Raw genomic sequence first — 14067 nt, 5'->3', positions numbered from 1 at the left:
TAAATAACCAAGGCTTGGGATCAGAATGATGGTATTACCTGAACACCTGGGTCCTCATCTTCTTCAGGAGGAGGAGATGGTGGGGGCGTTTTGTCTAAGTCTGAATTTTCAGAACCTTCTGTTTTTCCCTTGTTGACCTTTTTCTTCAAAGCACTTGCTTCTGAATCAGGTTTCTTATTACTAGAATTCAAAGTGGATCACTTAGTGTTCACTTTTTAATGAGGTTTTCCACATGTCCCCATGCCTTATATTTCCCGCATTAATATCCCGAAAGTATCAATGACAACTGATAAATCGATGCACGTTGGCCACTTATAGTTAAACGGCACTCTCAATTAAGTTTTTACAGCAAAACCCCACACTGATGACCTTTGGCAAATATCTGACCTAATTAAAAAGAAATTTCATGTAAAAACTCCTAATACCACCTGGAGTACATTTGTTCTAGACAATGCAAAATCCCTGCCGATACACCAAGCCATAAGGGAAAATCAGATCAAGAAGTAGTTTTGCTATTAAGTTTTTAAGGTACGGAATGATTTTTTTTTTTTAATGTCTCAGGAAACTAGACTATAATGATCATTTCTTTGTGTCTCTTGCAAAGAGTTTTAAATACTCCTATTTAAGTCCTTTTCATAACCAACACTACTAGGTGTCCTCTATTATGTCATCCAGCTATATTATTATCCAACGACAGCCTTTTAAAATATAACAAAATATATGGCAATTTCCTGTTCTACATAATTTTACTTAATGCTGTCTTCTTCATTTAAAATAATCTTTGTTTTGGTGCTAGGCATTTTTGACGCAGTCACAATAGCCTCTCCTTCAAAAGCTAGGTCTCTGAAATACAAAAATATAGCAAGGCGACCCCAATAATTAAAGTGCATGTTCCATACTATGTTTCTGTCAAACGTTAATAGGATTTGAATGTTACATAAGTCAAAAGACATGAATGAACTCTAAGAAAAAAAAATTTTTTTTATTTAAGTTTACCATTACCTTTAGAACCTTCATTTGACATTCTTTTAGAACGTACATTTAATGGTATCTTCCATTCCAATTTCCAAACAAGCCCCAAGGATTTCTAACATTATCATGTTATCCAACATTTAAATTCATCTAACCTCGGTAATGATTATATTTATTATTTCTGGAAAACCTAAAATTCTAAGAAACTTGAAAAAAAAGATGTATTTCAAAAGCCTTTAAAAAGTTTATTTATTGAAGTTTGTAAATTCCAGAAAAGTATGCTGACAGAATGCATTAAACAGCATTTTTTTCAGCCTCAGCTACTACAAAGGACACCAAGACATCTCTATCGCTTTTATTTCAATAAAACATATCACGTAAAATATTTCAGTAGTATGTTAGTATAATAAAGTATCCATCACGCACCTAAAATTTCTATCATGAGTAAATAAAATATTTGGTAATCCTAAACTAGTTCTTTCTAAATACTCAGAGCTTGTTTTTATTTTGTGAACATTGTAGCATGGTAAATAGCCACATAGGGAAGTAACTTACAAGAATTCAAGATTACAGCAAAGGGCAGTTAGATTTAAAGAGTTTTTTTAATTAAAAAAAATTTTTTTAAAAGGCAATGTCCGAAAAACTTGAAGTCCCCAAAAGATTCATGGAAAGAATAATATTTTTTAAATTAAGAAAAAATCCATACAACAGTTCCTCATCCAACTGTCCTAGTGTTTACGCTACACATGGACAGAAGTCTCCCCTACTATGAGGCTCCATTTCCAGCATTTATTTCCGCTCTAACTGCCACAAATTATACAATACTACAGCTGAACGCTGGGCCCCTTTCCTTTCATCTGCACGCCAAGAGCAATCAGATTACCCTGGTAACCAGCGGTCACATGACCAGCACCTGCTCTTTTGGCTGGATGCCACTGACTAAAGCCATCTGCTTCCCTCAATCAGCTTTCAAACATTCTCAACACCTGCGCTGCAGTGTTTTGTGGTTTCTTTTATCAAATCAGTGCAAAACTGCTTCCAAAACTTTACATATTTCTCAAATTTGTTTAAATCAGAGGTAGGCTGTCACAGAGTTGAACCATTGCCAGGTAAAGTAAGTCGGCAGCCGGTGATTTTCACGGTGACCTCTCCGCACCAGAACGAAGTACACAATTTAATTTCGTGGGGTTACTGCACCCTGTGTGAACTATCCTATAGGAGTAAAAAGGCTTACTGTCTTAGAGCCACCAGAGCCCAGGTTTGATGAAATATCAACTTGCCGAAGGAGAGAAGTGCTAATGATTTTCCATCTGCCCTTCCCATGAATGAACTATGTGGAACCTCCAAGGCTGTTAAAAGTCAGACAAGACCTCTCCAAATGCTTCGGAAGAAAAAGCCTGTAGCCAAGGGAAGCACTCACCCCAGATCTGATTACTGAAAGATTTCTAAACTCATTAGACCTTGCGCTATTAATGTGGCTCAGAGACAGCTAAGCATTTCTACGCTGACATCTTCTCATGACATCAATATACAAAAATCAAAAACATGTCAAGTCAAAAAAGGCTACAAAATCCTCATTGTCCAACCCAACGACATTACAATCGAGGATAAGATAAAGTTACTTTGATTTTTAAACTGCCTTTGCTACTGTGCAACAAGCTCAATTGGATTTTCAACTAAATGTTATATTAAAACTGCTCTGTCCCCAGAAAAAGCCCAAGTCAGAATTTTTAACAAATGAGGTATAATGCAGAATGGTGGGTTAGAACACTGATGAGGGTCAGACACACCTTAGTTCAAATTCTGACTCTGTCATGTAGAACCTTGTCTGTCTGGGACCTGGTACAAGCCACTCCATTTCCCCGTGCCTCCGTTTCTTCTTCTGTAAAAGGAGGTTAGTAATTCTGTCTTCCTCCAAGATTCGTTAGGAGGTCTAAGTGAGATAGTGGATGAAGGCCTTGGCAATGTCTGACACAAATGGCCAGGACGCACACACATCCGGAAGATATACAGCTGGGAACGTGTTCTGGAACGTCTGCAAACAAATCCTCTGACATGGCTCAGACCCGCCTGGGCCAAATCAACTGAAGACGGAGAGACAGAACCCCACCTCGCTACAGATCATTTCCTCTAAGCAACACAAGAAGGAAGGTCCTTTGTCCACAGTGCCCAACACAAGCTGGAAGAACAAACCAGCAGACAATCCCAAAGGCCACTCCTCTCCAAGCCCAGAACCACTATTCTAGCCCAGGCAGGTGTCATCTCCCACCTTGCCCATCACAACTGCCCACACCCCCTCCCCCCACTGCCTCGTCAACCTGGGGACCCACAGGCAGCATGACCCACTCTCAGACAGCTGGGGAAAGGGCACACAGTTCACCTCCACCGTCATGATGTAAACTGCTCTGGTGCAAAGCTTGTCTTTTCTAATGTCAGAGCCAAAACACAGCCATACAAACATTCCTCTCCCAAATTATAATTTGGAAAGCTGGAAGGCACAAACAGGGCAGTCCTCCCATTGAGGGTAAGAGAATGTTACTGATCAGAAACATCCCTTAAGCTGACACTCCAATATTGAGAACTAGGCCATCAAGTGGCTTGGCGCAGACACACAGAACCTCCAGCAGCTGCTGTGCTGGCTGCTCACGGGTGTAGGCGATACTGGCCTCCACAAGGTGACCTGCCAGCGAGGATCACAAGGAAGACCGGGGGCGTGCGGGGACCACTTTCTCACTCCAGCCCTAACCGGCCTCCGCCCCAGAGAAATCCTGTCTGCTCCCATTCTGCTCTCCCAAACCCACTCTGCTTCCACATTTCCTAATTCAGGAATGTGGCGCTGCCACCAAAACCAACACCAACCCACCCTCCACGCATCACCACGGTGACCAGCTGCAGTATAAACCTGACCGCACCATCCTGCTTGAAGTCCTATCCCATGTTTAACAGGCCTGCCAGTCTGCACGGGCTTGTCAGGCCTTCTGCAGCATCTGCAAATGGCAACAGTAGATTTCTACTCTTTTCACACCCCAAACCCTCCACTCACCCTTTATGCTGCAGACACCCAGAACTGCTCCCTAAGGGACCCAACCTATCTCTTCCACCTCCATTCCCCTCCCCACTCCATTTACAGCCATCACACACTCAGGGAAGCCTCTTCTAGTCAGCGCAGACCGGATCACCAACTACATGTCATGTGGACCCCACACAAGGAAGGGGTATTTAAAATATACAAAATGTGGCAGTCGCACTCCCACAGTGATCCAAAACCAAAGCTGTATGTGGACCTGAGTGTGTGTGTGAGTGTAGGTCTTTCCCCATCAAGCCCTTAAGCTCAGAAAGAGGAAGAAGTCTGTCTTATTTATCTTTGTTTTCCTGGTACCTGGTCAGTAGGCTCCTTATCAATTTTAGCAGATCGATTTCACTAAAGAGCACAAGTCACAGCCACGACAGCACACACATATACAGCCCTTATGATGTGCCAGTGCTTTTCTCATTAACTCATTTAAGAAAACCCCACAGAGATTCTATCTTTATGATGAAAGACCTATGAGGTTCAGTAAACTAGGATTGACATGCTACCGAAATAGAGCGAGACTTAGCAAGTTTTCAAAACCAGTACATTTGCTACACATCCCCTCCCTCCTCACCAAGTCCTTCTATTTCCTCAGCCTTATCTCCGTCATTGCTGGTGTGACCGAGATACGGAGCCACCCACTCCCGAGGCCAGGCGAGCCCCTACACCCTTGGAAGCAGCACATTTCTCTGGGGACGGTGCTAATAGTCTGAAGGGCCACTGTCCCTCCACCGGCCCTAATTCCATTGTGCACTTTATCATGAGGGCCAGGTCACACGGGTGGCCAGCTGGACGTGCTGAGGGTCCACAGCTTAGTGACATTTAGGTCACCACCATTAGACCAGGCTCTAAAAAGTGCTATAATGGCCCCCAGTGTGGTCAAAACACAAGCCACTTTGATGAGAACTCTGAGAACCCAAACTTTATCTTCAAAGAACACATGTTATATGGAGGGACGAACTAAGGACACTCCATACCCTTTACGGAAGAGTTTGTAGTCAGCTTCCAACTGTAAGGGTCTACACTGAAGGACTGCATGGCGGAACCTAAAACGGTGTGTCATGACCTCATTCCACCTAAGACACAGCACAGGGATAACGAATTCTTTTTGGTGAGAACAAGTATACGCTTTTTAAACAAGCCAAGGGCCAGAACTTACTAGAAATCAGCTAGCTGCCCTGGTGTCTTGCAAAACAGAATACAGTTAAACACTGACCAGCATCGGCCTAGGGACCTAAGTCCTCCACAAAAAGCCAGTTTGAAGAGGAACCACAGGTGATGAGCATACGGTTCGTGAAGGTCTGGACAATGGACGTGAGTCCTCCATCAGTCAGACACTTCAGATGGGAGAAGTCCGTGAAGAGTCGCCTCACCCTAGGGAAAATCAACCTTGGGGCTTAGGTCGTGAGGATTAATCAGATCTGTTTTCAGGGACTCAAGCAAAAATGTCATATTATAATCTTTTAAAAGAAGAGTAAAAGCTAGGGGCGCCTGGGTGGCTCAGTGGGTTAAGCCTCTGCCTTCAGCTCAGGTCATGATCTCAGGATCCTGGGATCGAGCCCCGCATTGGGCTGTCTGCTCAGCGGGGAGCCTGCTTCCCTTCCTCTCTCTCTGCCTGCCTGTCTACTTGTAATCTCTGTCTGTCAAATAAATAAATAAAATCTTTAAAAAAAAAAAAAAGAAGAGTAAAAGCTATTGAAAAATATCCTTATATTTTATATGCTCAAAAGGTTTTTTAATGAAGACTCAAAACTAATGGATGAGAGGCTAGAAGCGAGAGAGATGTTCCTGGCACAGGACATTTGCGGTGTGCTCCAGCTCTAAAAGATCGAGGCTGCCGTAAGAAAAACTGCAGTAAAGCTGTGAGGGTCAAGGACCCAGTCATGGTGGAGAGAAAAGCATCGAGCCTCTCAACTTGAGTGTAGGATTCTCCTCTAAGTTTCTGAACCATGAGAAAGAAACTTAAAAGAAGAAGTGAAAGAAAAAAGAGACAAGATAAAGCACTAAGAGCTCAAAAGTGTCAATTAAGGCAACATAAAATGTGATACATCAAGTAAAATTAAACCCACACAACAAAATAAAAATGTTAGAGAAAGTCCTTGGGCCAAAATTTATGCAGTGGCTGAACTAGAATGTAATGAAATGCCGGTGACAGAATAAACTAATGACGAAGAGACAAACTGCGCAGCAGACAGTAGACACAAAGGCCAACTCCTTCCCACAAAGGCGATCAGAGCCGCCGAGGTGAAGGGGAAGGCCCGGGAGCACTTGGGAGATGCTCCACAGGGCGACCTTGGGCAGACAGCATCTGGGAGCATCTGGGCAGGATGGTGGGATGGTGGGATGGGAGCACCAGCCTTGACCTGCGCCCTTGCCCTCGGGGCCCGGCCAGCCAACTTATGGATGCTGAGCTGCCTGCCTGGGGTCACGTGCGTCACTCCAAAGGGGTGCCCAGCACCCCCCAGCTCCTAAACTCCACCTAGAAATTCTTCACCCAGCTCTTCTGGTTGAGAAAGAGAAAGAAGAGTTGAGAAAAAGAGAGAGAAGGGGAGGGGATTCTATTTTATTTCTGAACAACAAACAGGATTTCAGTGACAAATTAATAGGTTTTTTTTTTTTAAGTTCTTTGAAAGTCACTGGATGAAAACGCCTCTAAGACACTGAATTTAATCTAAATTGTTACCTTAAATAGCTCTTCTAGCATCGAGTACTCCTTAAGTATATTAACCATGCTGAATTTTTAGGAAAGAACAAAGAAAGTTAGAAAAGATACAAAAACCTAATTTGCTTTCATTTAAAATGAAAGTATATTTCAACTCAACGTGCCTCGCCTTTACATTTTACAATCAAACCTTCCAAGCATGAAGAAGCTGAGGGCCAGACAGGCAACATGTTCAGCCGGAGAAGTGGCATTGCTAAGACGGGAGCCACACCTGTCTTGTTCCTGGGCCCAGGTCTGAGTCCTGGACCTGGCCTAAAGCCATCCAACCTCCTCACACTAACCTCCTCACACACTCTAAGAGTCCAGTGCATGCCTGGCCTTTTGGGGGTACCCTTCAGACCTCGACCTGTCCTGGTGAATGTCTTCTGTTACCTGGGGCCATCTCTGGGGCCCCTGGTTCATCAGAACCCAGTTCTGAGGACAGCTACAGGGTTGCTGCCCCTTATTTAAAGGAGGAGGAAAGATGGGAGGGAAAGAAAGTACAATAGAAAGCTAGAAAGCCTTCTGAACAGCCAAATTCATTTTTAATATATTAAATATATGGGGGGGGAAGACTCCTCATGTAGTCAAGAATTGTCATTGAAAACCTCAGGGTCACTGAGTTTTATGGACTGAATTAAGGTCTGCCAGTGACAAGGAAAAGAACTCTAATTAGCTAACACGTTATCGCATCCCAGAAGCCAACATGAACACCAGTCGCTCTGGCTACATGGCACCGCCTGGCACTGTAATGGAACATAAAGAATTGAGTAAATCAGACATTACAAAATGGATGCAAACAGTACACCCTTATCCTAGAGCATATCCCCCAAGTGCCAACTGACAGTGTCCAATTCTCAGATGCCAGTCTTATTTTTAGGCACTGTGCTCCCGCGACCCCAGAGGGCAGACGCTGGGCTAACTGTGGCAGTTAGAACCCCATCCCCTGGATTCATAAGGATCTTCTCCGATCGGCCAGCATGGCCAACACAACAAATGAGTTGGGCAGCTTGTCCACATTTTAAACAGGTGCCACAGGTAGGCAGAGAACTAGGCAGAGTAAACAGTAAACCCCACAAGGAGAAAATACTCCCACCCATCCTAACAGGAGAAGCCAAAGGACCAAGACGTTATACTGTTCATACAGACTTCGGGGCTACATACACAATTAGCATTCTTTTTTTTTTTTTTAAGATTTTATTTATTTATTTGCCAGAGAGAGAGAGAGAGAGAGAGAGAGAGTGAAAACAGGAAGGCAGAGTGGCAGGAGAGGCAGAGGGAGAAGTAGGCTCCCTGCCGAGCAAGGAGCCCGATGTGGGACTCGATCCCAGGATGCTGGGATCATGACCTGAGCCGAAGGCAGCCGCCTAACCCACTGAGCCACCCAGGCGTCCCCACAATTAGCATTCGAATGGAAGTTCAAGTTCTCTCTCCAACATCAAAATTAAGAAGAATGGTGTCTTTTTTAATTCATACTATTTCCCCAGTTAAGATTCTTTTTTTTTTTTTTTTTTAATTTATTTGAGCGAGAGTTGGGTGTGGGCAGAGGAAGAGGGAGGAGCAGACTCCCCGTTGAGCAGAGAGACGGAATCCAGCAAAGGGCTAGATCCCAGGACTCCAAGACCATGACCTGAGCAAAAGGCAAATGCTTAACCAACTGAGCCCTCCAGGACCGGCACCCCTGCCACCTGTCTCCCAGTTAACATTTTAAAGCTAGGCCACACAGACTTGTCTGAGAAGCTGGAGGGAGGGCTGGTGCTTCAGATGGCTGATGATGCGCTCACGGTGGCTTTGCACGGCATCCAGACTTGAAGGGGCCCTTACCCAGGTGGGCAGAAGACAACTAGCAGAAAGATCTTTCTATATTATGTGACAAATTTTGCATTTGTACAGATTTTTGTACCTTTCAAAAGCATTTTTATATATGGACTTTTTTTTTTTTTTAGAAAGAGAGGGAAATAGGCTCTCTGCTGAGCTGAGAGCCCCAATGCTGGGCTTGACCCCAGGACCCTGAGATCATGACCTGAGTGGAAGGCAGAGGCCCAACCTACTGAGCCTCCCAGTCGTCCATTATATGGACATTTTTAATAATCATTTAAAAAAAAAAAACAATCAGCCTAGGACTCCTCCTGCTCTTTATCCTCCAATTCTAACATCATCCCCACATTGTAGAATAGCATGTGTCCCACCCTAAAATGCCACTTAACAAAGTCTTTGAAGGAACACGTCTCTAGAAATATCCCCCTTTAGCATTCCACTGCCACCACCGGCCTCCTCCCCAATTCAACTTCCGTCGGATAGGCACAATGAGAGTTGGAAGCAGGGTCGAAGCCACACTCTCCCACATCAACCAGAGAGGCAGCAGGCCACCACTCTCAAGTTCATCCCAGCTCCCTGGACAGGCAGAAACAAACGTCAGCCAGGCCCAGTGCGGTCCCTCCCTGCATCAAGCACAGGGAAGGAGTCAGCAGAACCTGCTTTTTAAGGGTCAGTGGTGCTGGGCATTCTCTTGCCCCGAGGACTAGCAACCAAACCACGTGTTGCTAAAGCTAGCACGGTCTGTACTAAAAAGTGCCTGATTACTACTCCCCCCCTGCTCACTCAGCCAACTGAGGACAAATCGAACGGAGGAAGGGTGATAAGGTGGCCTGTCACTGGGAAGAGAAAGACTTTGAGATGGTCATCCTGAAGCAAAAAAGGATTTGGGATTAACAGCCAATGGTGGGGCGCCTGGGTGGGTCAGTCGGTTAGGCATCTGACTCTTGATCTTGGCTCAGGTCATGATTTCACGGTTGTGGGATTGAGCCCTGAGACTCAATCTCACCCCCACCCTCAGTGGGGAGTCTGCTTGAGATCCTCTCTCTCTCAACCCCTCCCCCTGCTCACATGCTCTCTCTCAAATAAATCAATCAATCCTTAAAAAAAGAGAGAGAGAGAGAGAGAGAGAGAGAAAGAAAGACTCAATAGCCCCCTTTCAAAGAGAACAGACCTCTGAGACCACCAGGGAAGGCGGCCACCTACCTGGTATCCCTGACTTGGAGCTTGGATTTAATGAACCAGAGACTGGCAGGGCAGACCAGGGGCAGAGAAGCACAACGCCCACGGGCACATTTTCCCCCTTGTTCCTCTCCAGTACTGAAAGGGCTCGAAAGTCCATTTTGTGACCACACGTTAAAAAAATCTATACCCTCTTCTGCAGGCACACTGTCCAAAATACCTAATTCAGTATTTCCAATTATCCAATGCCACGAGTCAAAACTAAATCATAGGATATAAAAGAAAGAACAAGGAAACAGAAGAAAAGCTGCGGGTTTAATTTACTTTATTACCTACGTACCTGAGGGAGAGGTATCTGACTCTCCAGGCTTTCTGTACTGATTAAGCAAAACTAGTTTAATGGTTTGCTTTTGTGTCTAATCTCTGCTGAGAAATTTTATGTGTGTAAGAGCACACTATATAAACTATGTACTAGGTTACCAAAATACACCACCATGGGGCTTGTTGGCTGAATAAAAATATTCCCCCGGTAAAACACTGCTACTTTCTTAGATCCTCAGAAGAAAGTTGCCACATTAATATTAATGATAATGATAGTGTGGTTTGCCAAAAATATACTCTACATGTTTTTAGTACTTTGTGTTTTTGAAAAGTAAGAGTGGTACATTTGCCGTCCACTTAAAATATTGCGTCTCTCCTCTCTGAGAAACGGCATTTTAGTTTCCTGCTAACTTGGATGCTGGGGCTGGGAAACGGCAAGGAAGCTGCACCAGAAGCGAGTCTCCACGGCTCCCTTGAACCAGCGCTTCACCAGTCAAGTCACAACCTCGGGCCAAGTTCCCTTCTTTATGCCCATTCAAAGAGTCTTTATAGAGCTAAATGGACCACTAAATCCTTCAAGAGTCATTCAAAGGAAGCGCTTCCTCCAAATCCTATCTCACTGCACAAGGCCTATGCTTACACAACAGAAAACACACTGAAGAGAAGAATGCAAAATTCTTGAATTTTGCATTGAATTCTTCCATATGCAAAATGGCATCCCCTCCAGCCCACAAATGTCTTAGCTCTTACTTTCAATATTTACTGCCAATATTTGAAGGCTATAAGGACACCTGGGGAGCGCACCAGGAAAAAAAAATGGGTAGAAAAATATATATTTAACATAAAAGGGAAAGAGAAAAGAAAGATACATTTCTAACAGAAAAGTGGAATGTGGCCCATTATTCTCATTATTAAGATTTTAAATGTCTTTTCCTGAAGTGCTGAATACCTTTTACTGTTTCTCTATCATTCTATGTCCCAGCTTCTAGGTGGATTCTGTGAGTTTTTCTGCACAGGCAAGGCAATATCATTGTATATGGGTTGCCAAAAGGGCCAGTTTGCTGGGAATGGCCACAAATGCAAGCCCCAGCCACCTTCCGGAATGCAGGAGAACGGCAGGGGATGAGACAGACATCCCAAAGGCATACAGAGTCAGCCCCCGAGGACAGCCACCCTTTCTAAATGTGCTTTAGCATCGAGAGTGTGTGACTGAGGCAGAACAAGCTCTCTCCCTGCCACAGACATACCACAGAGCCAGGCAGACCAGCAGTGGTTACTTCTGTCACTGCCCGCTCAGAGAGCGTATTTGTTTGTGGAATGCTCAATGATCCGGCATCCAGGGCCAAACGGGAAAGATGCGAGCAGTTCTGCACTAAATTTTTCATTTCACTTCTGTTTATTCCCTTCTATTTCAGCCCTCTGTAGGAAAATTATTTTCTGTATAAACAAATTCATCAAGTTAACTTATTCAAGGATGGAAATAACTGGTATCACATAACATTTTGCAAAACAAAATTGCCACTGCTGTATTCCAGTGCTTAAAAGCAAACTGCTATGGCAATTCAACCCCAGTGCTAACATAACCCAAACCCCCTATTACCTTCATCACTGCATATTCAATTTACATAATTATTCTGCTATGCTATTCAGAATTTACATGTAGTTGTATAGCATTCTACTTATCTGTGCTTCAGGGACACGATTTCCTTCCTAGATTCAGCAGAACACAAGACCACAACTTGACATACTCAATTCATCTGGCCAGTAGAAACTGTGGCTCAACACAATAATGGGTTGGTTTGTTAATTTACTGAAAATCTCTATTCGATTACCATTTTCTTGGACAGCCACCCCCATCTGACCATCAATGACAGGAAAGCCTCCCGGGAATGTCCTCATCACACTCTGTCGTGACTCAGCAGATGGCCCAACAAGTAAATGGTCAAGTCACCAAGGCCAACGGAGGTCCTCCAAACACTGCTGGCACCCCTCAACAGGGCCCATGTCTCTGGGCCCCGTTACATCAGCCCCCATTCTGCATGAACATCCCCACACTCAGTGGAAATGTTCCATTCGATTATCTGCACACCACTTGGGGATTAACAACTGTCACCTCTAGGAGGCATCCACTGAGACTGTGACCCTAAGGCAATGGGGGGGTACCCAACACTCTTCCTGGGAGAAAATAATCACATGCCCTCTCTCCTATCAAAAACATATGACTCTAATGCAAAGCCATTACTCGGATTCAGCAATGCCAAAAATTTACTCTGCACAGACAATTCAAACTTAAGGATGAGCAGCTGAGAGCACACACTGGAATTTTCTCTCATGGGTAAACACGGGGCCTCTCTCTGCACCGAGGCAGCACAGGTGATCAGAATTGACTGGATCTGATGCCCCAAGTTCCTAACACTTGTTTACAGCTGTTGGGAAATTTTTAGTAAGTTTCACTCTTCAATACAGCATTTTGATATCTGCCCTAATATATCCCAAAAGAGGTAAGGGTAAGCTAAAAGTATGTTTTTAAAGACAGGACTAGGTCAAGGTAGACTCAGAACCTGAAGGTAACATACTTGGAAATTTATGACAAGATCCAAGACACAGTGGGTTTCTTTTTTTCCTTTTTTTTAATCGACGTTTATCATTAGGTGCTAGATTAAAAAAATTAAAGATACAAACTAAAGACAGATAGACCTGAGGCTAAAGCTAGTCTTGGTGACATATTTTCCGAGTTCTAGGAAGCTTCTTTAGAACATAGGCTCTTACGTTTCAAGCTTTAAAATAATAATAATACATTCTTTTAAAATTTTGCTGCAATTTCTCCTTGGGAAATTTTCTACTTCGGAAAAATAACCATATGGGTCCTCCTACCAAAAGCACAATACTTAGCTTTTAGGCAATTATATTTCTAAAGAACCCTTGGTAAGTCAGACTGAAAGTCTACCCATGTTCTCCCGGCTCAACCCTAACCCTTAACAGAGCAGCTACAGAGAATAAGTACTTAATGAAGTGTTTAAGGAAATGAAATATTTAAATAAATGAAAGCAAAATTTATAATGAGTTGTAAGTTTAGAAGAGTGTTCACATGGGGGAAAAAATGGTTTTTAATTAAGAAACTGCTTACTGAGGCATCAAAGAAGGTTCCTAAGTTAAGTTACCTGTAAGACTGAGTTACTGAATAGAATTCTGTTATTTTGGCACCATAAAAAGTACTGATGACAAAAACTTTTAAGTGACTGTGATACAGACTTTCAAAACACTACAGAATAACTTATTTGGGGGTTGTATAGATATTCTGAGCACAAGTCTGAAAATCCAACTTTGCTCTTTCCCTTTGCAGGGACATCTCCATAGTCACAGAAATCATCTCCACTCTGTATTTGCACGTTCACCCACAGGAAAGCCTACAAGTCAAAGATCTGCAGGCCAGCGAGCTCAAAAAGTTCTCATCAAGCACGTCTGTCGCAGACCTGAGCATGCATGTGTACACGCACGCGCGTGTGTGTGTGTGTGTGTGTATGTGTACACATGCGCATGGGGGTCAGAGGGGTAGTGTATTTTCTAATGAAGTTTGCAAACAGGTTCAGATTAACCAAGTCTGACCATACTTCCATCTGGAAACTATATTTTCTAACATAAGCCATATTCCGAAAAATAGATTCAGATGTTTGGAATTGGTTCAGAACGGTTGTAAGAAATGTTCAGTACAAATGAAAAAAATTAGTCTTCAATGTCTTCTCCTCTCAGCTTTTCTTACTGAGTAAATATGCCTTCTGGGGGGTCAGAGTCGGTAGGGGAAGTACAGAGGGAAGTATGGAGTGGAGGAGGGTATTTCCTAGAAGCTAAAGTGTGTGCTATTCTTGCATGCATATCTAATGGATAACTGCTATTTGATTTCTCCCACGTTGCCCACTAGCATTTCAACCCTGCCCCTGGAAGGCTTACTCCGCCAAGTGGAGAGAATTAATTCTCCTGTTTCAACTTCTGGGAAACAGGGCTG

The 14067-nt window shown here is 43.7% G+C and overlaps 1 protein-coding gene across 8 annotated transcripts in view; it reads right to left on the bottom strand.

Annotated features, from left to right (window-relative positions):
* The window catches only part of CHD7 (chromodomain helicase DNA binding protein 7), a 187586-nt gene that overhangs the window by 70662 nt on the left and 102857 nt on the right, over positions 1-14067 (bottom strand). For all 8 annotated transcript variants that reach the window (XM_032882612.1, XM_032882611.1, XM_032882619.1 and 5 more), the window contains one exon: positions 39-180. In XM_032882612.1, the coding sequence (XP_032738503.1) occupies positions 39-180 (142 nt within the window). The remainder of the gene's footprint in view (positions 1-38; positions 181-14067) is intronic.

Source organism: Lontra canadensis, unplaced genomic scaffold (assembly GCF_010015895.1).
Source record: "Lontra canadensis isolate GAN:19392208 unplaced genomic scaffold, GSC_riverotter_1.0 scaffold83, whole genome shotgun sequence".
In the NCBI taxonomy this organism is placed as follows: Eukaryota; Metazoa; Chordata; class Mammalia; order Carnivora; family Mustelidae; genus Lontra; species Lontra canadensis.
Note: the sequence above shows the minus strand (reverse complement) of the source record. Positions and strands in the feature narration are given on the sequence as shown.